Here is a 26,739-nt window from a genome sequence, read left to right on the forward strand (position 1 = left end):
ATTGTAAAACCCCCAAAATAATAATATAAAAATCAATTGCAAATAAAAACTCATGCTATCTCAGTCACAAAACAGCAGGTAGAATATAGACAAAGTAAATGGTAATTTTTTAGCATGGAAACTGTACAGTAGGCCAGATACCTATGTATGTCAATGGAACTTGTAGGGCAATATACAATATCATGCCTCTGAATGAAAGAAAAGGTGGAAAAATATTTACTATCAATTGTTTGTAGTTACTCTCATGAATGTTTAACTGGACTGGCGATAAAAACAGCAACTGTACGCGACAGAAAAACCCCTGCACTATAATGGATAAGAAATGCTACTGTAGTTACAGAAACAGCTGCTAGTCTGTGTTAGCTTACGAAAAAATAAAGCCGTATGTAGTGCGAGATGCACAGATGGATATATTCATCCTTCGCAGGAGCAGTGTGGTGCATGTCTGACGAATAAATTCATCTTTAGCACAGGACACACATATATTACTGACGTCGTCCGGGCCTGCGGCCCCTTTGAGCCCGATATGCCACCGCCCCAAACACCACCATCTGTTCAAACCTCCCGCTTGGGCGTGCGTGTGTGCGTGTGTTGCTAGCCCGGCAAGAGGACACTTAGCTGCAGTGCGCCGCAACCCTAATATATATTAATAAATATTGTAATCCTTTTTCTTTTCGCCCCAAAATAGTGTCACGACGGCTATGTATGTGTCTTTTATTTAACTAATTCATGATGTTTTGTTATTTAATAAGTGCAAGCACGAACAAGGACGCTCCCTAGCGGGCGACGGAGGAACTAGCATGCAACTTCATTTAAACCATTTTTATTCATATAAGTAATTATTACAGACGGTCTGGGCATGGATGTAATGTACTAATTTTTGTAAAAGGATTTATGTATTTTTCAATAGTAACCCGGGGCACGCCACAGCTAAGTTGTAACGGTAATTGTGTTCGGAGTGAAGGGCGCCATGTTGCCTCCCGCAAGCCATGAGCTCATCCCAGTCTCTTGCTCCAGCCGGCCGAGGGCGGACGTGTCTGCAACTCGAGGCGACCACGTGCGTGGTTCGCCTCCTCACCTAATTCAATTCAAGCCTCGGGCGTTTTATAGCTGTATCAATGGAGGATCGTGTAAGGGCGTGTACCGTGAGTAATAAAACCCAATTAACTGGGTCACGTGTTTCTGTGTTCGGGGGGGCCACGTGGGTCCTTAACCTGTTCAGCGGCGTGTGGGACGCCCTAAGAGCCCACTGCGATAATTAGGAGCGTGCCCGACGCTGAGAGCCGGGCCGGGCTTAGTTAGGGACAGGTGTTGCGTAAAAAATCAGGAGGGCTAATATCTCGCCGCACACGGGCCACGTAACGCCCTGAGTTAGAGTTTTCCAGCCGGGTCCACGTGCCCACTCACATGGTGGCGCCCATTAATTTCCACCGATATTCCAACCTCAACGCCGGTACGCCCTCATTACAATCAAACAGTATTTAAGAGGTTAATTATTGGAGGTTGCACTTGTGCACCAAGCCTAAAGTAACAAAACAAAATAATTACTTTGTACTCCTGGTACTAGCAAAAAGCAGAAGTTATGTGCAAACTACATTATTCACTTTTCAGGGTCCTCATTCAATTAAAAACAAATTAAGGGCTTTTCAAGGAAATTATGGTGGCGTACGAACCCTGGAAGAAAATATCGGAGAAGGAAAGATGAACGCCATGGGTACATGCTGATGTTTAGATGGTGTGGGGAGAAATGGAGCAACTAATGGCGTGGAGTGAGGAAGTGAGGAAAAGTGGTATGAGACAGGATCAGGAATGAGAAAGTACAAGCAAGAGCTTGAATGAGATAATTTAAAAGGCAAGAATAAGATGGTATAGCAAGTCCAGAAAATGGGGAAAAGAGAGACTGCCTAGGAAAACAATGTCATTGAAGTACCGTATTTACTCGCATATAGGTCGCCATCGCAGATAGGTCGCACCCATAATTTGAGGTCTTGAATTTGGTATTTAAGATTCCCCCCATATAGGTCCCACCGGTAATTCCGCGCCGTGCGCGGAGAAAGGTCATTGTACTCGATCAGCTGCTGTTACGGCGCGCCTGCTGGCTCTCCTCTCTTTGTTCACTGAGCTGCGCATGCGCAGTAGAACTCACTCAACGCTCCGCCCAGACTCGACACCTTCCATCAGCGGACAGCCAATAGAAGCGATCTTAGCGGAAAAAAATATAAGCTCCACCTCCCGTGTACTAGTTTTGTACAGTTCTAATACCAGTTTATTGGTATACGCACCAATTTTCTCGCTGCCGTGACATGTTCCAGTTTACGTCCATCTTGATGTCTTGATACCAATAATTAATTAATTACGATCCCCAGAAATAAATTGTTAGTTTAAAAAATATGTGTCAACTGTACAATACTTCCGAAATTATAAAATACGTATAAAACAGTTACCAAGACTCCGCTCATTTTATCTTGTGAAGTTTGTCTTGTACCAGTATTTCGGCTAAGTTGTGACATAAATACAGTATCAGAAATTAACAATCAGCCACGTTCATACATTCGTGAGTTTACGTTTTTCCCTCATGCATTTTAGATTGTCTCCTGCTATAATTACTTTTACACGCCTAGGCTTAAATTATTACATGTTTAGAAATAAAAGAAACTTTTCATGTTATAAAATAGGTATATTTTGCGATTTAAAATGTTCACTGCAGACTATAAACGTTACATTTTTCACGATGTTTTTAGTGTTTTTAGGCCTACTAACTAATCTTATCTACTCTTAAAGTACCCACGGTATTTTCTGGTTGTTTATGGTTGTTACGTGACGTAAATAGCGGGATGGATTCGATTTTTGAGTCGTAATTTGCTTGGAAGTATTGTATTGGACTAAATGGGAACTAAACGGGACCTGAAGAATATAGTGCAAATAACGGGAAAACGCAAATAACGGTAACGTAAATAAGGGGTTTCGCTGTATGTGTACATTGTAAATAAATTTGCTTATACCTATATAGACTTCTTTTTCGCATTTTAAAGCAAAATATTGCAAAAAAAAATTCTCAAAAATTAAAAAAAAAATTTTCTTCACATATAGGTCGCACTTCATTTTTCCCCCATCAAATCTGGTAAAATTGCCGCGACCTATATGCGAGTAAATACGGTACATACAAAGAAGACCCCAAGGAAGACCAAGGAGGAGGTGGAAAGAGCAGATAGTTAAAAGGTGTGCAGGAGAGAGGAGAAGACTGGACCATAGTGAAGGATAAGGAATGGTGGAGCGACAAAGATGGAGGCATTTTACTTTGCTGACCCGGCCGCAGGCTGGAAGCAGTTAATGATGATGCTTGCAGATCATTTTTCCATACAAAATGGTAAAAAAATAACAGTGGGACAGTAACCCTATATTACTAAGAGGCTTTAATTTTCTGAATATACCACATCCAAAAAAATCATACAAAAAATGCAACCAGACAAACAACATTTAAAAATAAGCACACAGCATTTTACGAAAAGGATTGACGATTTCAATTCAAATTAAAATACGGTGACTTGCACCATCATAATTAACATTAGTCATTCCCAGTTCCCATGAAAACTATTATCTCAAACAACCTTTTCCTGTTAATATACAACAGACTTCCACTGGTAAAACCCTGTATGTTGCCGGCGACCATCCACGACAAATGTTTTTCTAGATGCTCTTGGCACCGTGTGTCAAGTGAGCGTAAAGGTTCATAATCTTTGGAAACTACCAGCAACAGTGCAGTCTCCCCCTCCCTCCCTTTACCACCTTGCGGCAGCACTTCCAGATGGAAAGATAATGCAGACATAGACATCCAACCGTATACAATAGTTCTTTGTATCGAGACTTTGACCGTTTTTTTTGTCCCTCTTTTCACTAAGAAACAAAGTTGATCATTTCTACTAAAAGTAGACCTTAAAAAAATAACAGGTTCTATATACTTTCAAAACTTATCTTAAAAAAAATATTGGGGTAGGCTGTGTTGGGACATGGCCGCACATTTATTAACATGAATACGTCGTGCATATGGGACGATAAAAAAAAAAGAAGACAGTTCTTCCAATCAACTGTGCACACATAATAGGCCACGGCTAAACACTATCAGTAATCCCTGCACTCACACAAGGCCCAGCAGCGTCCACCATTTAAATTTTCTTCCTCTCCCTGTAGAATCTGGTCCTCTGGTCCATTCGGCCCAGGCGAATGGCACCTTTTCCGAATCTGTCTTCTATTATTCATATTGCAATTTCAATTTTATAAATTCGACATATGCCTGGACATTGTACAACCATCCCTCGAAGTAATGCTGTTCAATTTGCACGGTTTTGAAGTAGTGATGCAAATAAATTATGGCATGATTTGAAGTACAAAGTAGCGCTTTTTTTTCTTTTACGTGAATTTTTATTTCCGTGCGCGCATAATGGCAACGGAACTTGTGTAGCATTACATATAATGTAATTAATGAATTAATAATGTGACGAATCAACAAACATTTTACTCTTTCCTTAAATAGCTATTTGCATCAATGTGTATTTATCACCAAACAAAAGCCTGAGTGTTCGGCCATCCCGTATGTCTGGCAGCAGCTCTGGAGAAAAAAGCCAGAAGCGTTTACATCACGCCTACTAGGATGCACTAGTGGCAAATAATGGCAGACATGCATTTAATAAACAGTCGGGAATCCATGAACAGGTTAGATAATCTTTCGAAAAAACGTTTTCTTAAAATAAAACATTTATTTTATTATTTTTTAATCTTATTACAATTAAAAAATATCTCCTATATTAATAACATTATCAGTTAATAACACAGAATGTTTTTTAGAGCCTCATAGGTATTTAATGCCAAACCCTATTATGTAAACAATGTGGTGAGGAAATTTTTTAAATTTAATTTTAAGTTGTTTAATCTCAAAATGTGCCTCAAATTGATTTAAATGTACTTCAAATGTATTTAGACATGTATTAGTACTGTAAATTGATTTTTACGGAAGTAGGGTCTTCATTAACATGTTTGTCAGCAAGCACACTTACCTGATTGGAAAAACTAATTTTGATTAACATACACTATTATGGAGAGCAAAAAAAATTGATTAGAGCTGTTTTGATTAGCACTTTGTTTTTCTGCTACAAATTATGGTCATTACTTCGAGGGGCAAATTTTTTTTTTGCATTATTCTTTGTAGTTTTATCTTACAGTTGTTATATTGTAAACCTTTTAGAACTTTTCAAACATAGTTTTAATAATTCATTATTATTTGCCCAAAATGAATTTCATTTGATTTGAAATGGTTATAATGTGTGTGTAATATCTGCTCTCAAAGTAGATGAGTCACCCAGAATCTGACATTCAAAAAATTAGCTTATTACTCAAAACTTACCTTTCATACACATATGCATAACTTGAATATACTAAGCCCAGTTTATATATATTTATATAATATATTCACTCAATAAACTACCTTCATATAAATTGTCTAATATTCATTATCTGTAGGTACTACTTTTGCAACCCTACATCACTTATAACTCAACAGATTATGTTTTTACATAATATTTTAATAGCCTGCTGTTAACTTGGAGTTAAATCCCTATTATAATACATAGTACATAACTTACAATTGCTTTGATTATATATTTTTTTTATAATTCACTTAATCTCTTGCTAACTAATACATTACTCTCAATAAACTAAAATTATTTGTACTGTGGTTTATATCATATTTTTAAAATCAAAACAAGAACACATGTTATTGCAACTTCTAAAGGATGGTGATATATGTTCAACGAATTTGTAAAATTACATCTGCAATAAAATGTCTGAAGAAATGTTAGTAAATATGTACTTACAACCAGGCATTAATTATGTACCATTAAAGTAAATAAAGTAAGTAATTAAAGAGATAAATTGAAACCTTACCTGTTCACTGCTGGCACCTCCCGTCAGAGACTCATTGATCAGCTGGCTCAAGATATCTGTTGCTGCCTCAGTTTCCTGTTCATTACGCCTTATCTCCGCTTCTTTCTCAGACATTGTTGGTTCTTCTTTTGAACCGCTACTACTAACTATGTTAGGTCTCGAACCATCACTAACCGTATTGGGTTCAGTCTTGGGTGTGGCAGTGTGTTCTACTCTCTTTGACCGAGGCTTTGCACTTGAATTTTTCAGATTAGCATCCAAGCCTTTGGGCAGAGTCCTTATTTCGATCACTTTCACGCCGTCGTCTTCTCCGCCAGACGCTTCCGCAGCGGTCTCCTTCAGTATTCTCTGCTTGAGACTGACGTGCGACTTTGGAGTGACCGTGAGCATGGGCGACGAGCTGGCGCTGGGAGCAGACGACTGTGAAGACGGTAAGACACTGATGCAGTCGGGAATGTTCAACGACAGGGATGGGGACGAAGACTTGGACGCACTCGGAGGCGATGTTTTATTTACACTAAGGTCAACAGCACCTTTAGTCTTACTTGAGTTGCCCACGCTGACAACCGGAGATGGAGTCCTGTTCATCCGACTGGGAGAAAGGTCCAAGGTGACAGGTGAACCACTACGCTTTGGTTTCGAGTTTGCCGCAGAACTGTGAGCCAACGACTGCTCTATAATTTTTTCCACTATGTTAGATGTCTTGGTAATCGTGACATCTCCGTACAAAGTCTTGTTGAGCATTACGTTGGTGGGAGGGGGCACGGTGGACGGAGCTAAAGGCATAGCACTTTTCGTCCTCGAGATAGTGGGCGTGATAGAAACACTAGCACTTAACTGAGAAAACACCGGCAATGAAGAAGCATTTTTCGCGTGTTTGTTCGAATTCACCACCGGAGTCACCGATACAGCATGGGAAGACACCACTGGTGATAAACTCTTGGCAGGCTTGCCCATGCTGCTGCTCTGAGTCACTTGCACAGACGGAGAAACCACCGAACTGCTGCTCTTGACAACGGGTCTCGCCGCTGCACCCACAGTCACAGTCTGCGCCACAGACGCACCACTGTTCGAGTGCACGGAAGAGGAGACACCGACCGTCGACAAAGAGACGCCGGAAGAAGCTTTCAAGAATTTTGTTGGGCTAACACTGGAGGTCACCGAAACAGACGCTGGGGGCACGGCGCTATTGCTGGTAGCGGGCGCCGCCGAAACTGCCGAGGCTGCGACCCTTGCTCCGATGTTGGAGACGGACGTCACGGCAACCTGCCCTTGCGAAGGAGTGCCGACAGACTTCACGACGCTGACACTTGAAATGGTAGATACTTGGGGCATGCCACTCGGCCTGGACATAGATGGACTCATGATCTGTGGCGGTGGTACTGGTGACACAGATGTGCCAACTGAATGTAGCTTCTTCATAGCCTGATGTGCTCGCTTCATTCTACTCCTGCAACAGAAAAAGTCTTTATAATAAAATCCCTTCTGCCTTGGAACTGGAATGCTTGGAAAAACAATTATAAAATAAAGTATACATTACACAAATACAATTTATTGTTCAAAACAGCACGAACCCTTCATATCCTCATAACTCCCAGTTTCAACATGCATCAATAGGAACAAATTGTATGCATTTTTACAATATAAAATTCAAATGAAAATCATGATTTGGGATCAAGAAAAAGCAGCATAAAAATCAAATGTTATGATAAGGTTCCAAAGTAGAGAAAAAATAAACATTGGTCTAATAACTAGGGGTGCACCAGTACTAGAAATTTTGAGTCGAGTCAAGTTTAAAGTACTCGACTTGAGCCTAATTTTAAAGCTCAAAAAATTCGACTAGTTCACTGTTTGGTCTAGGGATGCAATAAAACATTCCTGAAACATCTGTAATACAAACCTGAGTATGTAATCAAGGCACATAGTAATTGTGAAGCTTATACAACACAGTTCAGTAGGAAACATGATTAGCTGATGCAGAAGTCAATAAAAAGGTATTCATTACGACTTAAGTACCTTCCGCATGTGACTCTTATATTCACCCACAGTTTCATTATTATTAACCATGTAAATAATTATGTACTGAATTTGCTAGCGATGGTGGCTGATTTTACATGATTTCATACTGCTTAATGATTTTCATTCTTGAGTAATTTTGCTGGAATATCGAAAGTCAAATATTAAATGTGAAATAATAAACGCAACCTGCTAAAAAAAACAACAGGAAACACTGAAATGAAAACACGAAAGTAAAGACAAAACTCTGTGGAAACGAAATATGACGGATTCCACCTTAAAAATTATAAAAAGAGCAGCTCAGTTAGTGCCAGATTACAGAAATTATTAGATAATCTTTCGAAAAAAGTTTTCTTATAATAAAATATTTATTTTATTATTTTTTAATCTTATTAAAATTAAAATATATCTCCTATATTATTAAAATTATCAGTTAATAACACAGAATGTTTTTAGAGCCCATAGGTATTTAATTCCCAAGCCATATTATTAGCGACCCCAGAAAATGGTAAATAAAACTGGCTCATTTCAATGTAAAAAAAATGACAAAAGCAGTGCAAAAAATCAGTGTAAAAATAAGCAATCGGTAGAGACCCCAAAAAATGGTGAAAAAATTATGCCAATGGCGGTGTAAAAAAAACCTCAAAGGATAGGCACTACAAAGTAGCAGACTGCCTTACATCGGCCCACTTTGTCTGTCGTTTCATCACACAAGAATACAATCTGTTTGTCTTCTACAGCGTGCCTTACTGCTTCCTTATTTGCCTGGCCAATTTTTGGGACATAAGTTTCTCTAAGAGTGTTGGCTGATGGCAAATCCCCTGCACCTAAAATGTATACATAACTTACAATATACTTATAAATAGGTAGCATTTATATAAGGTTATCGCTGAAAATATTAATGGGCTAATTTACTCAAAACAATTCTAAGCCAAACCTAACCTAACCTTTTCAAGATTACTGCTGGATTACAGAGTCAAACCATCAATCAATCAGTCAGTCAAAAATATCTTGTGGTGTGCTCACCATTTCACAATGCAATCCATCCTATATAAGTGTTTGTTAATCTGAGGTACTTGCATATTTATTTAAAGTAAAGGTAAGTTGGGCCTAAAGGTAAGTTAATTGATAATATTGTAGGCCTACATATACTTATGAACTTTTATTAGAGAGGGAAAACATTTCTAAGTAAATAAGGCTAACCTTCAACATGGGTGTTAAACCATTCCCTCATAGCTGGATGATCAGCTTTTCCAAAGGAATGTTAACCTACAGCATCATACAGTAGAACCCTGTTATAATGTTTTTCAAGGGAGCACAAGAAAAAAACATTATAAGCAGGAAATCTCAATTTAGCACTTAACAATGTTCGAGCTTTGTACCAATGGACTCACCAAGCTATGTAAACAACTTTAGTGTTAAAACAAAAGATAGTATACTTGATACATAAATTTTCTGAAACAAGCCAACAATTTTTCAACTTCGTCTTGTTCCCTGGTTAAATTTTGTTTGTCTTTAAAGAAACACTGCCACATTTTTTGTAAAATTGTCTCACGATTCATGATGACAACATTAAGAGTGAGAATGTCTACTCCTTCGCCACCTGAAAATGTTTAATTTTGGTATTCCTACGTATGAATGAAAAAAAAAATTATTTGTAAGCAATAGAAAAAAAAATTTAGTTATGCCCTCGCTCAATGGTTGGCAACTTAAATATCGTAGGACTATGTACGTGCATCTGAATACCCACTGTAATGGCAAGGAAGAGAAGAGTTGACTAAGGGTGCCAACTGACACGTAACTATGAACATTGTGTACCTTCAGTATATTGCATAAAATTGTATAAAATTGTATTTTAACAAACTTCATGTATTGTATGGCAGTGATTGTAAACATAAACATACATAAAGGAAACTTTTTATCGTAAGTGTTGGAATAATTTGGTTTTAAAACATTTTTTCCCCATTTATTAAATGTTAGAAAGCAAACATTATAAGCAGGAAATTACACTATTTATGAACGTTATATGCAGGAAATAAATACATTGTCCTTATGGGGGAAATATTGGGACTTTAAAAATATGACATTATAAGCAGGAAAACATTATATGCAGGAACATTATAACAGGGTTCTACTGTATTAACAAAATCAGAAACAAATTCTTGTTTTCTGCACTTTCAAGCTTGTTTGCTTTATTCACGCTGTCGCATATCAAGATTTGTTTAGACACGGTAGAATTTTCTTGACAAAATAATTGTCTTTTCTGTTTTGTCTTGTGTGTGTCATTTGCCACATGCTTTTTGCATGTGTCTGTGTCCAATCAACCCGCATGTTGCAGAACTTGCACATCATAATTTTGTCCCGCTGATCAAAAATATAAAATCCATCCGATTTCATCTCTCTTTCGTGATCAAACATTGTCGAAGTTTTCGGCATCTCAGCCATAAATTCAATTGTATCACAAAACTTACAAAATGTGGACGGTATTTGTAAACACTCATAGATATGTGCACGTAAAAATGACTGCCATTTTAGCTCCATGCGATTAAATTAGGTTAGAAAAATAGACACCAGTGCGCCTTGCGGCAGAAACGACCATTATTCAAAACACGAAAACTGTGGACAGTCATTTTGTTATGTTGGTAGTGCGCACATATCAATTGACATTTGTTACATTTTGTTTTCATTTGCGATGGCAATATTTACTGCTTGTAAACAGAGTAATAAAAATACGTGGATTTCAGTAACGTGTCAAAACGAAGATAATATCACGGCACTAGTCTTTCAGTCTATGTTTATTTCACGCCAATGTTTATGATGGCGTAAATAAATAGAACTTGCGACATAAGGACATTATTTTGTGCGAAAAAGCGTGAATTTCGCTACTATGTCGAAATCTTAGGAAAGTCGCAAAATTCGTTTAAAGTATCAAATTTTTGCGTTATTTCGTGAATTTCGCGCTTCACCATTTTTCGGGGTCTCTACCTATTATGTAAACAATGTGGTCCGTACATTTTTTAAATTTAATTTTTAAGTTGTTTAATCTCAAAATGTTACTCGAAATTGATTTGAATGTACTTCAAATGTATTAAGACGTGTATTAGTACTGTGAAATGCTTTTTCACTCTTCAAGGCAAGACACAGGTCGACGGCCGGAACTCACGCTGGGTGCGCGAGGATGTCCTGACAGACGTGCAGCAGTGCCGACACCTTCATCCAGCCCGGGGGCCACAACACGCGCACTTCCTTCTCCAGGAAGGTCATCATCACGTCCTGGGGGAGCTCTCGCCGCGGCCGCAGCACGGCCAGGCACTGGATCTTCTGCTGCACCACTTGTCGCAACAGCGCCCTGCCACAAGTCGGGGGAACTCCTCCCTTAACAACCTAGGCACTGCCATCAACACACTGTCCCACATAGGCGTACCCAGGATTTTTTTTCGGGAGGAGGGGGGGAAGGGGTTCTTCCAGATATTTTTTTTTTGGGGGGGGGGGGGGTGCCTTTTGATTTTTTTTAAGAAAAACTCCAAAAACACCAAAAAATAATTGTTTATAATAAACTTTTTTTAAGCTTAAAAAACTTTTTTACAGAAGAATATTCAGTAACCACATTCTCCGGGTCGATGTGGAAGTTGTAGTGGACATTCGGTAAGGCCAATCCATTCAGTCTGCCCTGAGATATGGTGTTCCACAGATAGGATTTTAATCTTCTTAGGCAAGAAAATGTCCTCTCCGGAGTTGCCGTTGAGACGGGAAGGGACACCTAGATTTTTCGGGGGGGATGGGGGGGGGGGGGGTGTTTGAACCCCCAAAACACCCTCCCTGGGTAGGCCTATGCTGTCCCACTTTTAGCTCAAATTAGCTCCAGAAAAATTAATTTAGGGATGGACTCAACAGGATAAACTGCCATTCCTTAACAAAACATTATAACATAACCCGTGTTAACAGACACTCCAAGAGGTACAAATTATTCACTAGTTATATCTCGAATCCAGAGCTTGAATTTGAATCCCAGAGAGTTCCTTAAAATACACCCCTCAAATCCGAATCTAGTATTACGGATCAAAAATAAAATAACCTACAATAAATGAAAAAAAATATAAACTATGGTGTTGAAAGATTCCACCCTTACAAAAAAAACTTTATTTAAAACTCAAGTTTTGGTCTTGTTTTCATTCCAGTAAATGTTCTCCCCAATCTATTATGCATCAGCATCACCAGCAGTTAAAATTGGAAGGCTGCCAATGTTAATTTATCTCCACTTGTTCACGCAGTCTAATAAAGGAATTTGTTCATACAAAATGCATTACATTACAAATACATTTAAAGACTCGCCATTTTCGTAGTCTATTCCACAATGCAGTACATTGTGGGATAGACTAAGCAAATAGTTCCAACCACAAGTACCTTTTAAGTATGTTCCACCATATGGAGCATAACAGCCGCGTACACACATAATCAAGATACTGGTGCGTGATAATAAATATACGTACTTAATTTCCTCGGTCCAAGGAAACTTCCGCTTTGGAATTTTGGACTTTGCAGGATCTTTCTTGGCATCTGTTCCCTCACTATTGCCGTTTGAATCCTCGGCAGACCTAGATGGGAGGATCAAGAAAACTAAGTATAAAGTACAGACTGAAAAACTATCTATAGTATACAATTACATACAAGACTTTTGTTTTCTAGCTGTTCAGCAATTCTTCCTGTAACACAAGCTCTAGCTAGTTAAATTATAATTATGTTCTTTTCTGTTACACCCTGCACAAATACTTTTAATAAGTGAGTAAAATTTAACACTAAGATTAACCCTAATGAAGCTATGTAACATGTAAAACATCATTTTTTCTTCTGATAGAAAGTTTCCAATATTTTACAATAACAGTTACTTGAATTCAAAAAAGAAATAACAATAGTGAGTATAATAAGGCATTTAAGTCAATCATTAGGCATTATTTGAAACAAGCTTACATTCATTATAATAGTATTAACTGTGACAAAACCGAATGCATGAGTATCCTCTAATTACAACCTAACATACAACATTTGCAAATAAAATAGTCAACATAGATATTATTGCACTATTATCCTTATCCTATGTACAGTGATTATAATCTTTATGAACATACAAATGTATTTTTATTTACAAGTATTCCAATAACTACAAATGCCAGAAAAAACCTAATAAAATAATTTAAACACATGCATAAATTAAGTTCAAAAGTCATGTACAAAGGTAGAAAACTGACAGTTCACACAATATAAATTAAAACAAAAACTACAAAAAAAACTAAGAATAAAAAAAACTGAATCTGGGACACTACGAACTTGTAATTGTGAAATTTCCAACTTTTTTTTTCTTCGCCAATTTCGAACAAAATTGGCTACATACTGCTTGATCATAATCCTGTGGTGACCAAAATTCATATTTAAGGCCAAGAGCACAATCATAATTAGTCAATGATTCATTATTTTTATGTTTTAACATTTTTCGCGAAGCATCTCTAACTTGTAAACTAACAATACACAAGTCCAAATAACACGTAATTTAGAAGTTAGTGTAAGAGCTAGAATTTCAGTAGTGCTGATTGGTGCGGACCACAGACATCCATCATCCAGAGGTTGTACGGGATGGCTTGATCCTCGACTTGGCTCATGGCTACCGGAGACCGATAACACGGCAGCGTGCACCGTGCACTAGGCCACGTCGTCCTAATTCCTTTCTTGGGGGACATCATCTAGATTATTGCAGCATTGCTCCCGTGCCGGTTAAAGTTGAACAGTTTTTGAAAAAGAGTTGCACTGCAACCACCACCACCACGGCAGGTAGTTCAATGGTTAGGAAACTGCAAGCTCAGCTCTCCCGACTGGTGGGTGAGAAAGGTGGAAGAGAGGAGATTAGGATGAGAGTTCGAGAGGGGGAGGAGTTAGTGAAAGGCCTCCGTCAGGAACGGATAAAACTGGCTTAGGCTATGAGATGTGCACAGAAACATTCAAGTGCTTCGAGTGAGGCGATTCATGATTAGATATTCAGTTTAGTGTTTACAGAGAGAGTCTGCAAGAAAGTTTAGTTCCTTCACAACTGACATGAGAATGGACGTGTCGGCTCAAGGCCGTTGTGAGACCCAGGCTGAATGAATTACGACGTCTGGGACATCGCAGATGAGGGGTTATGAATGAGAACGGAGCGCTGACAGAATGCATCTACAGAGGAGACCAGAGCACCCATAAGCATCCAGCTTAAGGCCATTGCCAGGAACCCAGGTTTGATTCAGCCAAGAATTGAACCAGGGCCATCCTAATGAGAGGCCAAGTAACCTGAACACTCACCACTATGGTGCTTGCATGGCCTGGAGGGTCACTCGGTAGATAGTTACACAAAATCAAGTCTTATTTTTTTTACGTTTTAGTGAATAAGTACTATAGTTAAAGAACACATTTTGAAATAAATCCTTAAAAGTTGGACAGTTTCGTAAGAATCAAGTATGTGACATAGGTATATGATTTTCTTTAAGTAAATGTGTATATTCACTGAAATGTTAATAGTTTTAATTTAAAAGCATCATAGTGAGGTTTTAATGTTTTTTTTTTTTTTATATTTTCTAAAATATAATATGGCTATTTGTTGGTAGAATAGTTTTTTTGTCTAACTGTTTAAAGCCAGTATTGTTTTCAAACCCATTAGAAACCATCTTACTGGGTTCAATTGTTACCACTCGTGGCAAATGCAAGATTTAGATGAAATACGTTTCCCCCCAAATGTTGAAATTTTAAGATAAACGTACAAAGATGAATGGGATTATGAAAAACTAAACTAATTTCAAATCCACGCCACTACAGTTACTTGTTTATGTTTACTTACATACAAATTCAAGAACACATCATCAACAAAACCAATTCTTTCTTCTCTATTTTGCAGGGTGAATTTTTGGTGAGTTTTTTTTTATTTTCTTCAGACAATCTTTTGAAAGTAGACTAAGAAAACTGAACGATAAAGATTTAGTCAACTAATGTAGTACCATCTATTTCCTGCTACAATGTCACTTCCCACTACTAAGTTTCACTCATTTACGTCAAAAAAAGGCTTTCGCAATTAACTGAAAACCTTACTCAACATTGCAACTGCCCCAGAAAGATCACTGCACTGTTCACAGTAGTCTCTACAGATTTGAAGTTGCCAGGCTCAATAGCATAGTGTCATGACAGTGATTTAGTTTGAGCAGTGTCACTCCTAGTTGCAGGGTTGCTCCTGCAGTTTCTGCGAGCAGACCAGCTGCCGTGCGCTTTCCCCTTCACCCTCGCCCGTCAAGTGTTTACCCCTACTACCTTACTTTCTCCTTCCTCCCCCGTGTTTTGGCTGGCTGTGCTCGACGCTCGCCAGCAAAGGACGGCTTCCAATCACAGGTTTTGTAGTAGCTTTCCATTCATGAGCTGTTGGCATTTTCGTGCCTTAATCCTTCGGCTCTTACCTGCCTGGAGTAGCAAGTGCCATGGACAGGTTACGTTTTACATTCCCTTTCATTCAGCCTTAATTTCTGTCCAGTCGTTTCATTTTCGTCATGGATGCTAACTTTAAAATAGCGCCGCGCCATATTCGTAGGCTGTTGACTTTTGTACTCCATACCATCACCATGATCAGTCAGTCGCCTTTTACAGCACTGCTTCTTGCTTGACTTAGTAAGTGATCTTTCATTCTTGCTTTGCTTTGAAAACATGCTTGTATTTTTGATATTTAAATTATTTGTATCTTCAATCTAAATTGTTCCTAGAGGAATGTTTGGTCATGTACAAGGGGGTATATTAAAATTTTAATTAACACCCGGTTAAAACCATGGCATGTTGATAAAATTTGGTCAGCAACACAATTTTTTCTTAAGTGCATAATATTGAGAAAATCAGCTCATAAAATCATTTATTTAAACTACTTACCTAACTTACATAATATTTAAAGCAACAAGAAAAATTATTTGATTGTGCTATTTGAATTTATTTCTGGTGCTGATGTATCAAATTTATTACAGCTTATTGGTAATTTTAATATTGGATTAAAAATTTTGCAACACCTTATTCATCTTGACTGTGTGACACACACACACTGAACCAGTACAATAAAATGTAAAAATACTTTAGTATCAACCATAGGCCAATGCTTCAGCTATGTACATAAGCTATGTACACATTTTGTTCATTTCACAAAAATTAGCTGTGAAAATCAAGGGTTGTAGAAACCACTCAAGCAATTAGAAAGAGAAGTCATAGGCATATATACAAAAAGTACATTACATGCTTTTAACTTCCACCTGTGAATTCAACACTGGAGTGACCACCTCGGCTTTGTCAGGAAAATTCACTTGCTATCAGCAAGTTCTATAAAAACATTCAAATTCTAAATGTATAGTGGATATTACTTAAAAATAGATTAATTGCCATATAATTTGAGAACTTACATAAACTTGCCGCTTTAGTCATAATTCAAAAGTTTTTTCCAGATGAAGAGCTTACCATTGAAACAAATGTCTAAACAGTTATACAAAAGAGGTTAACGAGGTTATTTAAAAAAAAATTTCATCATTTGTTAAAGCAGTTGTGTGAGAGGACAAAACAAAATTTTTCAATTATTTCTAGAGACAAGATGTTATGTTTTTATTTTAATGTTAATTTTGTTTTTTGAACAGATTTCAATGTTGTTGGTTTTTTATTTTATGAAATCTGTTTATTCAAAAATATAGCATATTACTAAACAAATTGGCATTTAAATGTTCCATGATACTAATTTCTCCAAAACAGTGTCATTTTGACTGATACATGATGCACTTTTAAAACATTGTTTTGTAATAAGCATGTCTAAGTATTCAGAACAAATTTTAAAAAAATCTGTTAATAACTTTTGGGTTTGGAAAATGCACCAACATCGTAATGTAAAAATGAGTAACTAATAACAGTTGCAAGATTAAAAAGAAGAAAACTTTGCCCAAATATTTTTGCATAAATTTTGGTACAAACTTTGTGCTTAATAAATAACTTCTATTGAATTTAATATTTAAAAGTTTACATATTTGTCATTAGAGTTAATTTTTTGTAAAAATGTTTATTATTTTCATGATTTTAATAGCATATTGGTACTTTGTGGTGTATTAAATTGAATTTTGGTTTTACATGATGTATGTATTGACATGCTTTTCGTTGTTATTTCGGTTGTCGCAATTCACCATATAATCTTGTCCCTAAATATTTCAGGTAAATACGACTCAGTTTGAGAGCATTCCCTTGAACTCAAGTCCCAGGCATTGTCACACATCTTGCCTTCTATAGTCTTCTAAAGATTTATTCCATAAACATTGATATTTTCATACGAGCTTCATATGAGCTTTCCCGTCTACATGACTAATTTAATGCATAATAATGAGAGAAAGAAAACATCTGGCTATATTTTACTTGTATAGAGAACATCGCAAACATAGCAAGCAAAGCACTCTTGAGAAGTCAAAGCTTAAGTGTTAGCTATAGAATCATACTGTCAATATGTCCACATAATGGTCAGCTATCTTGATTATGTTACACATTACTGCACAAATGCAAACTGCATTTGTGATGGTGAAACTCCAAGATTCAAGACAGAAACTTTCAAATTAAAAAAATCCAGTTCACTACAAATCAGTAGTTTTGTAAAATTATTCTGACAACAGCAAAAACACTGAAAAATTTCTAACATTTATTATATGAATAAAAAACTCTCAAAGTGAGTGTCAGGAGGACAAAAATTTTCAAGTCACATGAATACTTGAGTTCAAACCGAAATTTTGTTTTGTTTATATGAAATTATTGTACTATATGGCAGAAACCTAAAAATAAATTGCAGTATGCTAACATAATTGACCACAGTTGGACTGCCTTTGAATACGTTAATGGCAAATGAGGTCCACAGAGTAACACGCTGCGACTGTACTTGGGCAAGAAATAAGCAAACGAGGTGGCCACCCACTTCACACAGTGCACGTGACAAAAAACACCAAACAAAGCACCACTGGTGTAAAAGCCCCTATCTCCCTTAAAGGATTGTAATGCATTGGGGTCTCTTACCAGTAGTACCTATACAACTCCCAGTACATTTGTGGGCTGTTTGAGAAAGAAAAAACAAAACATCACATGAGCACAACAAAAAAAAAAACACCACTATACAAGCAATCATAACCCTAATGGCAAAATACACACAAGACTGAAGACCAAAAAACTTGATCATATTTAATGCACTAATACAACCATACATGTAGCTATAATGGTGAAAACCATAAAAAAAATCTTTATTCGTGTTCAAACTTACAAAATAAATACAATTTGTATTACCAAGTTTCATGCAAAAAAAATAAACTCAAAATCACAAATTTTAAGGAAACAATCTGTACTACTGAGTATATTATGAACATAATGACTTTTCTATTAGTGCATTAAAGCCAATAACTACACAAACCAGATATTTACAACCTTAAATAAAATATGAAGTCACTGTCAAAAAAAGCTATATTTTACTATTTAGTAAATTAAAAAAATTTGAAATCATACTTACCCATATATTCTTAAAACACAATCATTTCCAAATAACTTAATCTTTCAAAAAATCTAAATTAGTTCAATAAACCCAAGAGTAAATGCCTTTAAATAAAATCGAAGTTCATAAAATTTTTACCTTAAGCCTATATGATTTTAAAAATGAACTAGCTAAAACTCACAATGTAATCCTTTTAAAAAAATTTCTAGCTACTATTAGCTCATTCTTTATAACATTTCATGAATTTCTAAGATTGTGGCAGAGCACGTACAATAACACTAAACTTCATGAACCGCCAATATTGAAAAATGAACCCGCTATGGCTTATTGTAAAGATGTAAAGAACCATTCAATGTTTCCCAAATTTGACTGGCAAACTCTGTATAAACTAAAGGCTAATACAAAATAGATAACGGTACATAACAATAACAATTTAGACACACAGGAAAACCAAAACACTTTCTTTAATAAATGCATAATAGTTTTTGTACTTACTTCTCTTCCATGGCATTCTGGCAAGCACGAGTATAACTTTCTAACACAGTAGGCATGGCAGTATCTATTGCCAATTTCAACCTGTCAACACAATTCTCATGTTAGACAAATCACGAAATGTGTAAACAGCTTAACTCGAATAAAGAACATCCTTTATTGACATGATACTGATGCCAAATAAATAACGCAAAATTTATATGACAGGCGACAATTTTTTTGTTCCAACTTAGTTCATATAGAACCTTGATCTAAAAAGGTTGCTACAAGCTTGGAATTCCAAAATTCTCTGAATTTTCCAGATCTGAATCAACAGACAAAAATAATCCCGCGGGCCACTTGGTGTTTTTTTCCTGGGGGAAAAATAACGGTTGTATCATTCATACTTTGGTTAGCAAAATTAACACAGTTTTAGATATACAAGTTTGTAAATAATTATCAATTCACCTAAAACTACCAAATGTATTAAAACATGAGAAAAATGTTTCCCCCTTGTGTAGTGTAAAAAGTACATGAAAAGGAAAATCAACCAAATTCCAAGATACTAAACATTTTAGAATTTTTTGAGGTGCTTAAATGTCTGTGGAAACAGTATGTATACACCGTTTAATTTTGCTGTCACAAAAAAAAATTCCAGAAATGTTTGGTTGATTCCCTGACTTTTCCCTGTATTCTATACTTGTAGCAACCCTGATTCTACGCATGGAAGTATCAGGTAGGAAAATGACTTAAAAAATTTTATGATATGTGCAGTTTGGTAATTACTTGGTGAGAGGTTTCCTGATCTTCACCTCTTGATGTTCCAAATACAGCTTCTTTGCCCTCTTCATTAGTGTGTCTTTGGTGCAAGGGAGGTGGGCGCTCAAGTGGGCGTATATGTTATGCCGTGTGCTGGAGGGGAGATCCTGACACACCTTCTCCAGCCTGCACAATCACAATCACCAGCTCCATAAGCATAACCTGCCAAGCTGATTACCACTACAGCATTGCCCAGCCAGGAGGCAATCAACCACTACGTGCACAGCAAAGAAGTTCAAACAAAATGCACTTTTCCAGATGTCAAACAAGCACACATTCTCCCGTATCCCACGATACGTTCCCCACAATTTATCGCATCCTCGCTTAGCACCTTAAGTTCTAAACTTCCACACAGAAAAAAAAATAGTTACCTAAGGCTAAAAATAATTAAAATTATTAATATTTAAGAGAAAGTTTGCATGGAATCAAACTGACCTGAGAAGAATATTGTTAACGGCTGCAGAAAAAAACTTGCATTTTCCTTCAGCAGACGACTTAGCAGACTTCTTCAAGGCTTCGATATAATCGTACAATTCGTCCGACAAGTTGTCTGGTAATTTTGAGTCATCTTTTGCCTCGCCAGTTTCCTTCTCGCTTGCTTCAAGACCTTGGCCATCATGGCTGTTGTCAGAATCCGAGGCAACTGACCCTAGCAAATAAGAAAAAAGTATTAACCACAGAATATCTTTATAAATGAATATTTTAAATAAGTTGAAAAAAGTATTTATTTAGAAAATAATAGATAATAAATAGCATTATATAAATATAGAAATAGCAATATAGAAAATATATAGTAATAAAGCAATATTTAAAGTAAAAAAAAAAATTTAGGTTGGAAATTAGCATCAAATAGCATCTAAAGTGTAAATGACTAAACAATAGCATGTTTAGCAAGATGCTAACTTTTCTAGCAACATCTGCTGTAACAGGAAAAAAATTTAAATAATAACAAAACAAATACAATCTGGTACTTCGCAATGTACAAACAAACATATAAACACTGTACATCCTATTCATGTTGCCGAGGATTCAAACAGGTTTTTAATTACGTGAATTTTGGATTAACCAATATTGTATTAACGAGGTTTCACTGTACCTTGATTGAAAATGAAAAGGTTAGTCATATGTTCCAAAATTTACTACATGAGAAGAAATAAACAGCAACATTTACCAGGTGTAGACTTCGTGAAAGAGCCCTCACTCTCTTTGTTGGAGTCTTCATTTGCATGAGCAGCATTCACCACAGACTCAATAACATCTGTAATCGATGAGTTTATTCGACTATCAGGATCCAAGGTTGGAATGGATTTCTTTGGTTCAGTACCCTCAGGACCTAAAAGAAAACATTTCCAGATTTAAAATAAATTTGGCGTTCCCAAATTTGTTCTTATATAAATAATAAACTTGCTAGAATTTTTTTCTTAACAAGATGGTATCAAACATTCAGCTTAAAAAAATTGTGCACAGTTCATGTTAACTAAACAAAAACATTTTACGTATTTGAAATCAATAAATCTTTAAAATGAACAGTACATAACCAACTTTTGCAGATTACAGTTTCTTTTAAGATGAAGTACTAATACATTTTTTAAAATGATCAAATGCTGTGAAATCCATTTCAAAAATGAGAAATTTTATATTGAAATTAACACAAAAATTATTATTTTACTAGTAGATTGAACTATTAATTTAAACATTGTTTCTACTTAAGTGCTCTTATTTTGTCCACAGCACAACAGATACCAGTTTTTGTTGTAGTTCATACATAAAGCCAATTTATTTTTCCCCCAATACTGGTACATGATACGAAACAAGTAGCTTTATTATGTGTTTAATGTCTAAAATTCATATTTTCAATCGTGGATTCCACTAACAGTTTCACAACAGTAGTTAAATAATTTTATTTGGTGTGTAAATATTTTTTATGCCAACATTAATAATTTGAGTCTGAACTTCTAAAAACTATGTTTTTGAATGGACCCCCAATTCAGTAGAAAAATTTAAGTGGTTAATTTCAGCGTAAATCAAACCATGCCAATTTGGTTATTGCAAATTGTTTCAGCTACAAAAGCAGTATCTAACAGGGCAAAAAAAAAGCTAGTTATTCAAACCATTTTAACAGTGTCTAGTATTGCAATTTAAGTCACAAAATCTAAACAAATCAAAACATTTGTTTCGTGATAAAACCAAAAAGTCTAGGCATAGGATATAATTATTGTATATAAATTATAATTTTGGTGCGTTTACACAAAAAAAATATGTTTATAAAAAAATGGCAATAAGATAGAAACATTTTAAAAATTTTGTTCTTTTGGAGCTGTTTGGGAATCATCGTAGTTTTTCATTAGACATTCCACTTTACGACCAAGAGGGAGAAAACATGTACGGCATACCTGATGGAATATTGTCCATCTCCAGAAACTCTCTCTTCTCCTTCAGCAATTCCTTGACAGTAGCTGCCTTCTTCCTGTGCAGCTCGTCTGCACTCAAGTGCTGCTTCTTGCGTTTCTTTTTCTGCTGTGCCTCGTGCTCCTCCAACGTTACAATCTTCTTCCTAGCCACCTCCGTCTTGACCACCACGTCATCTCCTTCCACCTTCGGCTTCTGCAGAACACAAGAAACCACACGAAAACGTGAAGTCTCCTAATCACGTACAACTGACAAATACACTAACCAAGACCAGGTGTGGGTATCAAAAAATTTTTTGAATAAATATTAAAAAATTTATGTTTGATCTGAAATTTCAAATTTACTTATTAGATATTTTATTCAAAATTTCAGATATACTAATTAGATACCAAACACCAAATTCTTATTAATTTTTTTAAAAATTATTATTCGTTATCCACTGATACAGCAAAAGATTTAACAGAAGAGAGTACAACATGTGTGAAACCAAAAAGTTATTCAGAAATTTTGATTTATTACCTGCAACATAGTAAATACATGCTATTTATTTTTATATATATATATATATTTTTTTTTTTTAATTATAAATCTGTGATAATTTATACATGTTTTGTTTTATTTTACTGTATTTTATCACAATTTTTCTTGGACTCCTGTGAAGTGTGAAAAACATAGTTTTACTGCTTATTTATATTTGATTTTAAAAACATTGATATTCATAAATAATTTTAGATTTGAATTTAATTTTAAAAAACATGGTTCTCAGAAGCCTATAAGAAACACTAAACTAGCCATTTCCTTACACACCATGTTAATATAAAGAGAACATACACTATAGACATTTAAGTCCCCATTAAATTATATCTATAATTCACATAAAGAAGAGTCATTAACATCTACAGACATAAAATTCCAAAAATTAATAAACCTTACCTTATGCCACTCCAGTCTCCAAGTTTATTCTCATATATAAAGTTCAAGAAAATAAATTTTGCAAATAGACTTCTACTGATTTAAGTTCTAAAATCATTAAACTGACCATGTAAGTCCCAAATGAATACAGAATCTATTTTACAGATGTGAAATTGTAAACATGAAACCAGTACGGAGTTATTCCTAACACCACCTGATACCACAGAAAACATTAAGCACATTTCACAATCCAATAGCTTATTTTATTTTTTGAAATCTTTCTCTACCAACATAAACACTCAACTTACTTTCTTTCCACATTTTCTGCACATGGTAGCAAGCACTGTTACAAAATGAAATATACATACATATTACTACCAGCGGTTCTTGCAGATTGATTGTAAAACCACAGCACAGAAAAAAATTTAACGTGTCTTCATGCTCTTGATTTGCTTCCTTTCATTTGATTACAGCTATCCAACTCTATGCACTCATAATGTCAGAACTTTAAAGCTTTTTAAATGTTTATACCTAATTTTTGTGATGAACATTAATAAATCAGCATTTACACTCACAACAGCAGTGTTAACATTAATCACAAACTTAGGAAACAGCTGAAAACCAAATTTCAGATACAAATGTGACATAATTCATTCATATAAAATAACTATTTAAATATTCACAAGGTTTTTTTTTTCAGTAAGAAAATTTCTAACACAATATTTTACAAAATCTCTTTTCTTGTAAGATTGAAGAGTGGCCAACATTTAAGCATTTCTTTCATTTTTATACCCTTCCGTAAATTCCCCCTGCTTAGATGATTAAAATGGTGTTTTCTATTCTAAATAAATGTCTTAAAAAAGATTCACTAACAATATCAGGCATTGATTTGTTCATCAACAGATTAAACGTAGAAATATTTGAAAAAATAGAATTATGTTAAATTACTATCAGTTACACCTCATTAACACTTAAATGGTGCATTCAAGCTTAGATGTACATTTGGAATTGTCTCCGAAATCACCCTGCCTACAATTTTACAAAACCTTAACTTCAACATAGCCTGCCACAAAACAACTCCAACTGTCAAAATATTCAACACCCAATTTCATCTATCCTGGGAAAAAAAATTAAAAGGATTTTGAAGAGATTACATTATCTGTAATGCAATAAAGGAATAACTAAACAAAAATCTTCTAAATTAAAAAAAAATAAATTCTGATCAACAATTACTAATACAAAAAAATATTTTTTAAGGCTAAGCTCAAAAGAGAAAATCGGAGCTTTACAACAGTACATAAACATAAGTACAGTAAATTGAACAAACATAAGACACTCCATACAATTGTAGACTAGAGCATAAAATATCATGTTACCACTGGAGTTTATTTATGAATAAAATGCAATTTAAGTGATGTTTACCAAGTTGCTAACCACACACTAAAGTTTTTTCTATCATACTAATAAATAAATATAGCACAAAAATGGTTAAAACAGCGAGTAAACATTGATGGAAATTCATACATACCAAAGAGAACAGAATAATACAGTGAAAGGTCTTAATCCGGCATGTTTAGGACCACTATCAAAAAGTAGCAATAATGCTGGATTATCAAAATTTTAATTTAATTTTAAAAAAATTTTTTACAATAATACAGTATTTAAAACAAGTTGTAATATAAATCTCTATAGAAAGAAAAAATACAGACATGCGTTGGTAACCTTCAAACGATCATTATGGAAATGTACCTATAAAATTTTTAAGTTTAACTCACTAGAAAACAGAAAAAACTGTAATGATGAATTAGTCATAATTGCCTGATCATCAAAATGCAACGCTGGTTTGCAGGGTCCATCTAATAAATCCTCGGGCAAAGACGCTCAGGCAAAACGGTTGAGTTTTAACTATCGGCTGAGTGACAACAAATGGCGTTTATAATATTCCAAAAATGGTACATGGGGAATTAGAAGATATATTTTTTAGCGGATGGTTTTATTTGTGTGGATAAAGATATAATTCATCCAGCTCCTGGATTATTTAGGGAACCCAAGATGTACTCGGAGGCTGCTTTAAAAAAAAAAAAAGTATTATTGGTAACAATTATCTCCGAGCAATCTCAAAATGCTGGCAGCACAGTAACATGACCTGGAGGCTAAGCTCACAGCCAGAGTATCAATGAAATTGTATGAATGCAAGCAGCTGGAATTGTGCCGGAGAACAGAATGTTTTCAACCATAAAATGCCAGATTAAAGACCTTAGCTCTATAAAAAATTTAAAATAAAAAAACAATAACTAGATAAACTAAGACATGTCATCATTCAACTATACTCAAATAAAAATGGTTAGTTTCCCTTTTAGATGAGAAACCAATATCATGCATCTGTTTGTGCATATGCACACACGTGCTCTGCATATGCAAAAACAATTATGTATTAAAAAAAATCCAAGATACAAAACCATACATCAACCAATATAAATGGGAAAAAATGCAGAATATTTACTTTGAATAACAATCTTTGAATCTTTAATACTGAATGGAAAAATAAGAACATTTCTTAATTTGTAAAAAGCGGAAATAAAATCAGAATGTGCGAGTTGCTGCTAAATTTCCCTATTATAGTTTGTAAATGAGAACGCCCGCCATTACATTTGTAAATATCATTACACTATTTAATATGGTGGATTTAAAATTGTTGTAGCATTTCTAAAGCTATTGCTAACAAGGTATATACCATGAAATTTAACTTCATGTTAAAATGGAGAGTAAAATTTTCAACTACATATATACAAGCTTTAATGTATTTTTAACATACTTGCAAATTAACAACTTATTTAAATTACTAAGATCTGTAAGAGGATTAAAAAACAAATCTTGCCATGGGGCTTGAAAAAATAATGCTCCATCACAATCAGCTGTTGAACAGCACTTACTTCAACATGCTCATTTCCAAGAAAAACAGAATTTTCCAACTTTTTTAAAAAAATCTCTGCAACTACATCACGAGGTGAAAATAATACCAGCGACTCCCCAAAAATTGATCCATCATCTCAACCAATCTCCAGATGTGAAGCCAGTCTGGGGACTATCAACATCACCTCGTACCTTGTAAACTAAGGGCAATCAAAGCAAGCAGCTTTCAACCAACTTCCTTCCTTGAATTCTCTTGTTGACGTCTATCTACTGAAATACATATCGGAAGCAACCCACCAATCAAATCATACTACAACAAACAGCCAGAGAGCTACCTACAATAGTACAGGAAGCCAACATTTCGCTAGGTCACCAACAACTAAATGTAACGTAAAAGGCGAAACTTCCGCCTACACAAAAAAAAAGTTACCCCGGGTGAAACGTGGACAAACGCTAGCGATACGACTATGGGCCAGACCGAAGCGCCAGCAACGCACGAGACGACACAGGCACCGCACATCCATGCAGGGTTGCAAGCAGCAGACAAGTGTTAAGTCTCCATGTGTTCCTCACCTCCTCGCCAATATTCTGCTACTGAGCACGCACCCACGAGACCGAGCGGGCGCGGGAGTGCTGTGACGAACACACGGATCAGAACACTCAGTGCAGGGTTAGTGACCAGCAAGCACACCGCACAGCCACAGACACAAGAGGACAGG

At 35.6% G+C, this 26,739-nt stretch overlaps 1 protein-coding gene across 5 annotated transcripts in view; it reads right to left on the minus strand.

The window, feature by feature from the left end:
- The window catches only part of LOC134534114 (ubinuclein-2), a 59,027-nt gene that overhangs the window by 15,127 nt on the left and 17,161 nt on the right, over positions 1–26,739 (minus strand). For 4 of the 5 annotated variants that reach the window (XM_063372177.1, XM_063372180.1, XM_063372179.1 and 1 more), the window contains exons 6-14: positions 22,180–22,390; positions 20,958–21,119; positions 20,222–20,435; positions 19,754–19,912; positions 18,992–19,072; positions 18,031–18,066; positions 12,444–12,548; positions 11,117–11,302; positions 5,938–7,387 (exon numbers count right to left, since the gene is read on the minus strand). In XM_063372177.1, the coding sequence (XP_063228247.1) occupies positions 5,938–7,387; positions 11,117–11,302; positions 12,444–12,548; positions 18,031–18,066; positions 18,992–19,072; positions 19,754–19,912; positions 20,222–20,435; positions 20,958–21,119; positions 22,180–22,390 (2,604 nt within the window). The remainder of the gene's footprint in view (positions 1–5,937; positions 7,388–11,116; positions 11,303–12,443; positions 12,549–18,030; positions 18,067–18,991; positions 19,073–19,753; positions 19,913–20,221; positions 20,436–20,957; positions 21,120–22,179; positions 22,391–26,739) is intronic. The other variant, XM_063372178.1, reaches the window with a different exon arrangement.

The sequence above is a fragment of the Bacillus rossius genome, chromosome 7, assembly GCF_032445375.1.
Source record: "Bacillus rossius redtenbacheri isolate Brsri chromosome 7, Brsri_v3, whole genome shotgun sequence".
NCBI classification, from domain to species: Eukaryota; Metazoa; Arthropoda; class Insecta; order Phasmatodea; family Bacillidae; genus Bacillus; species Bacillus rossius.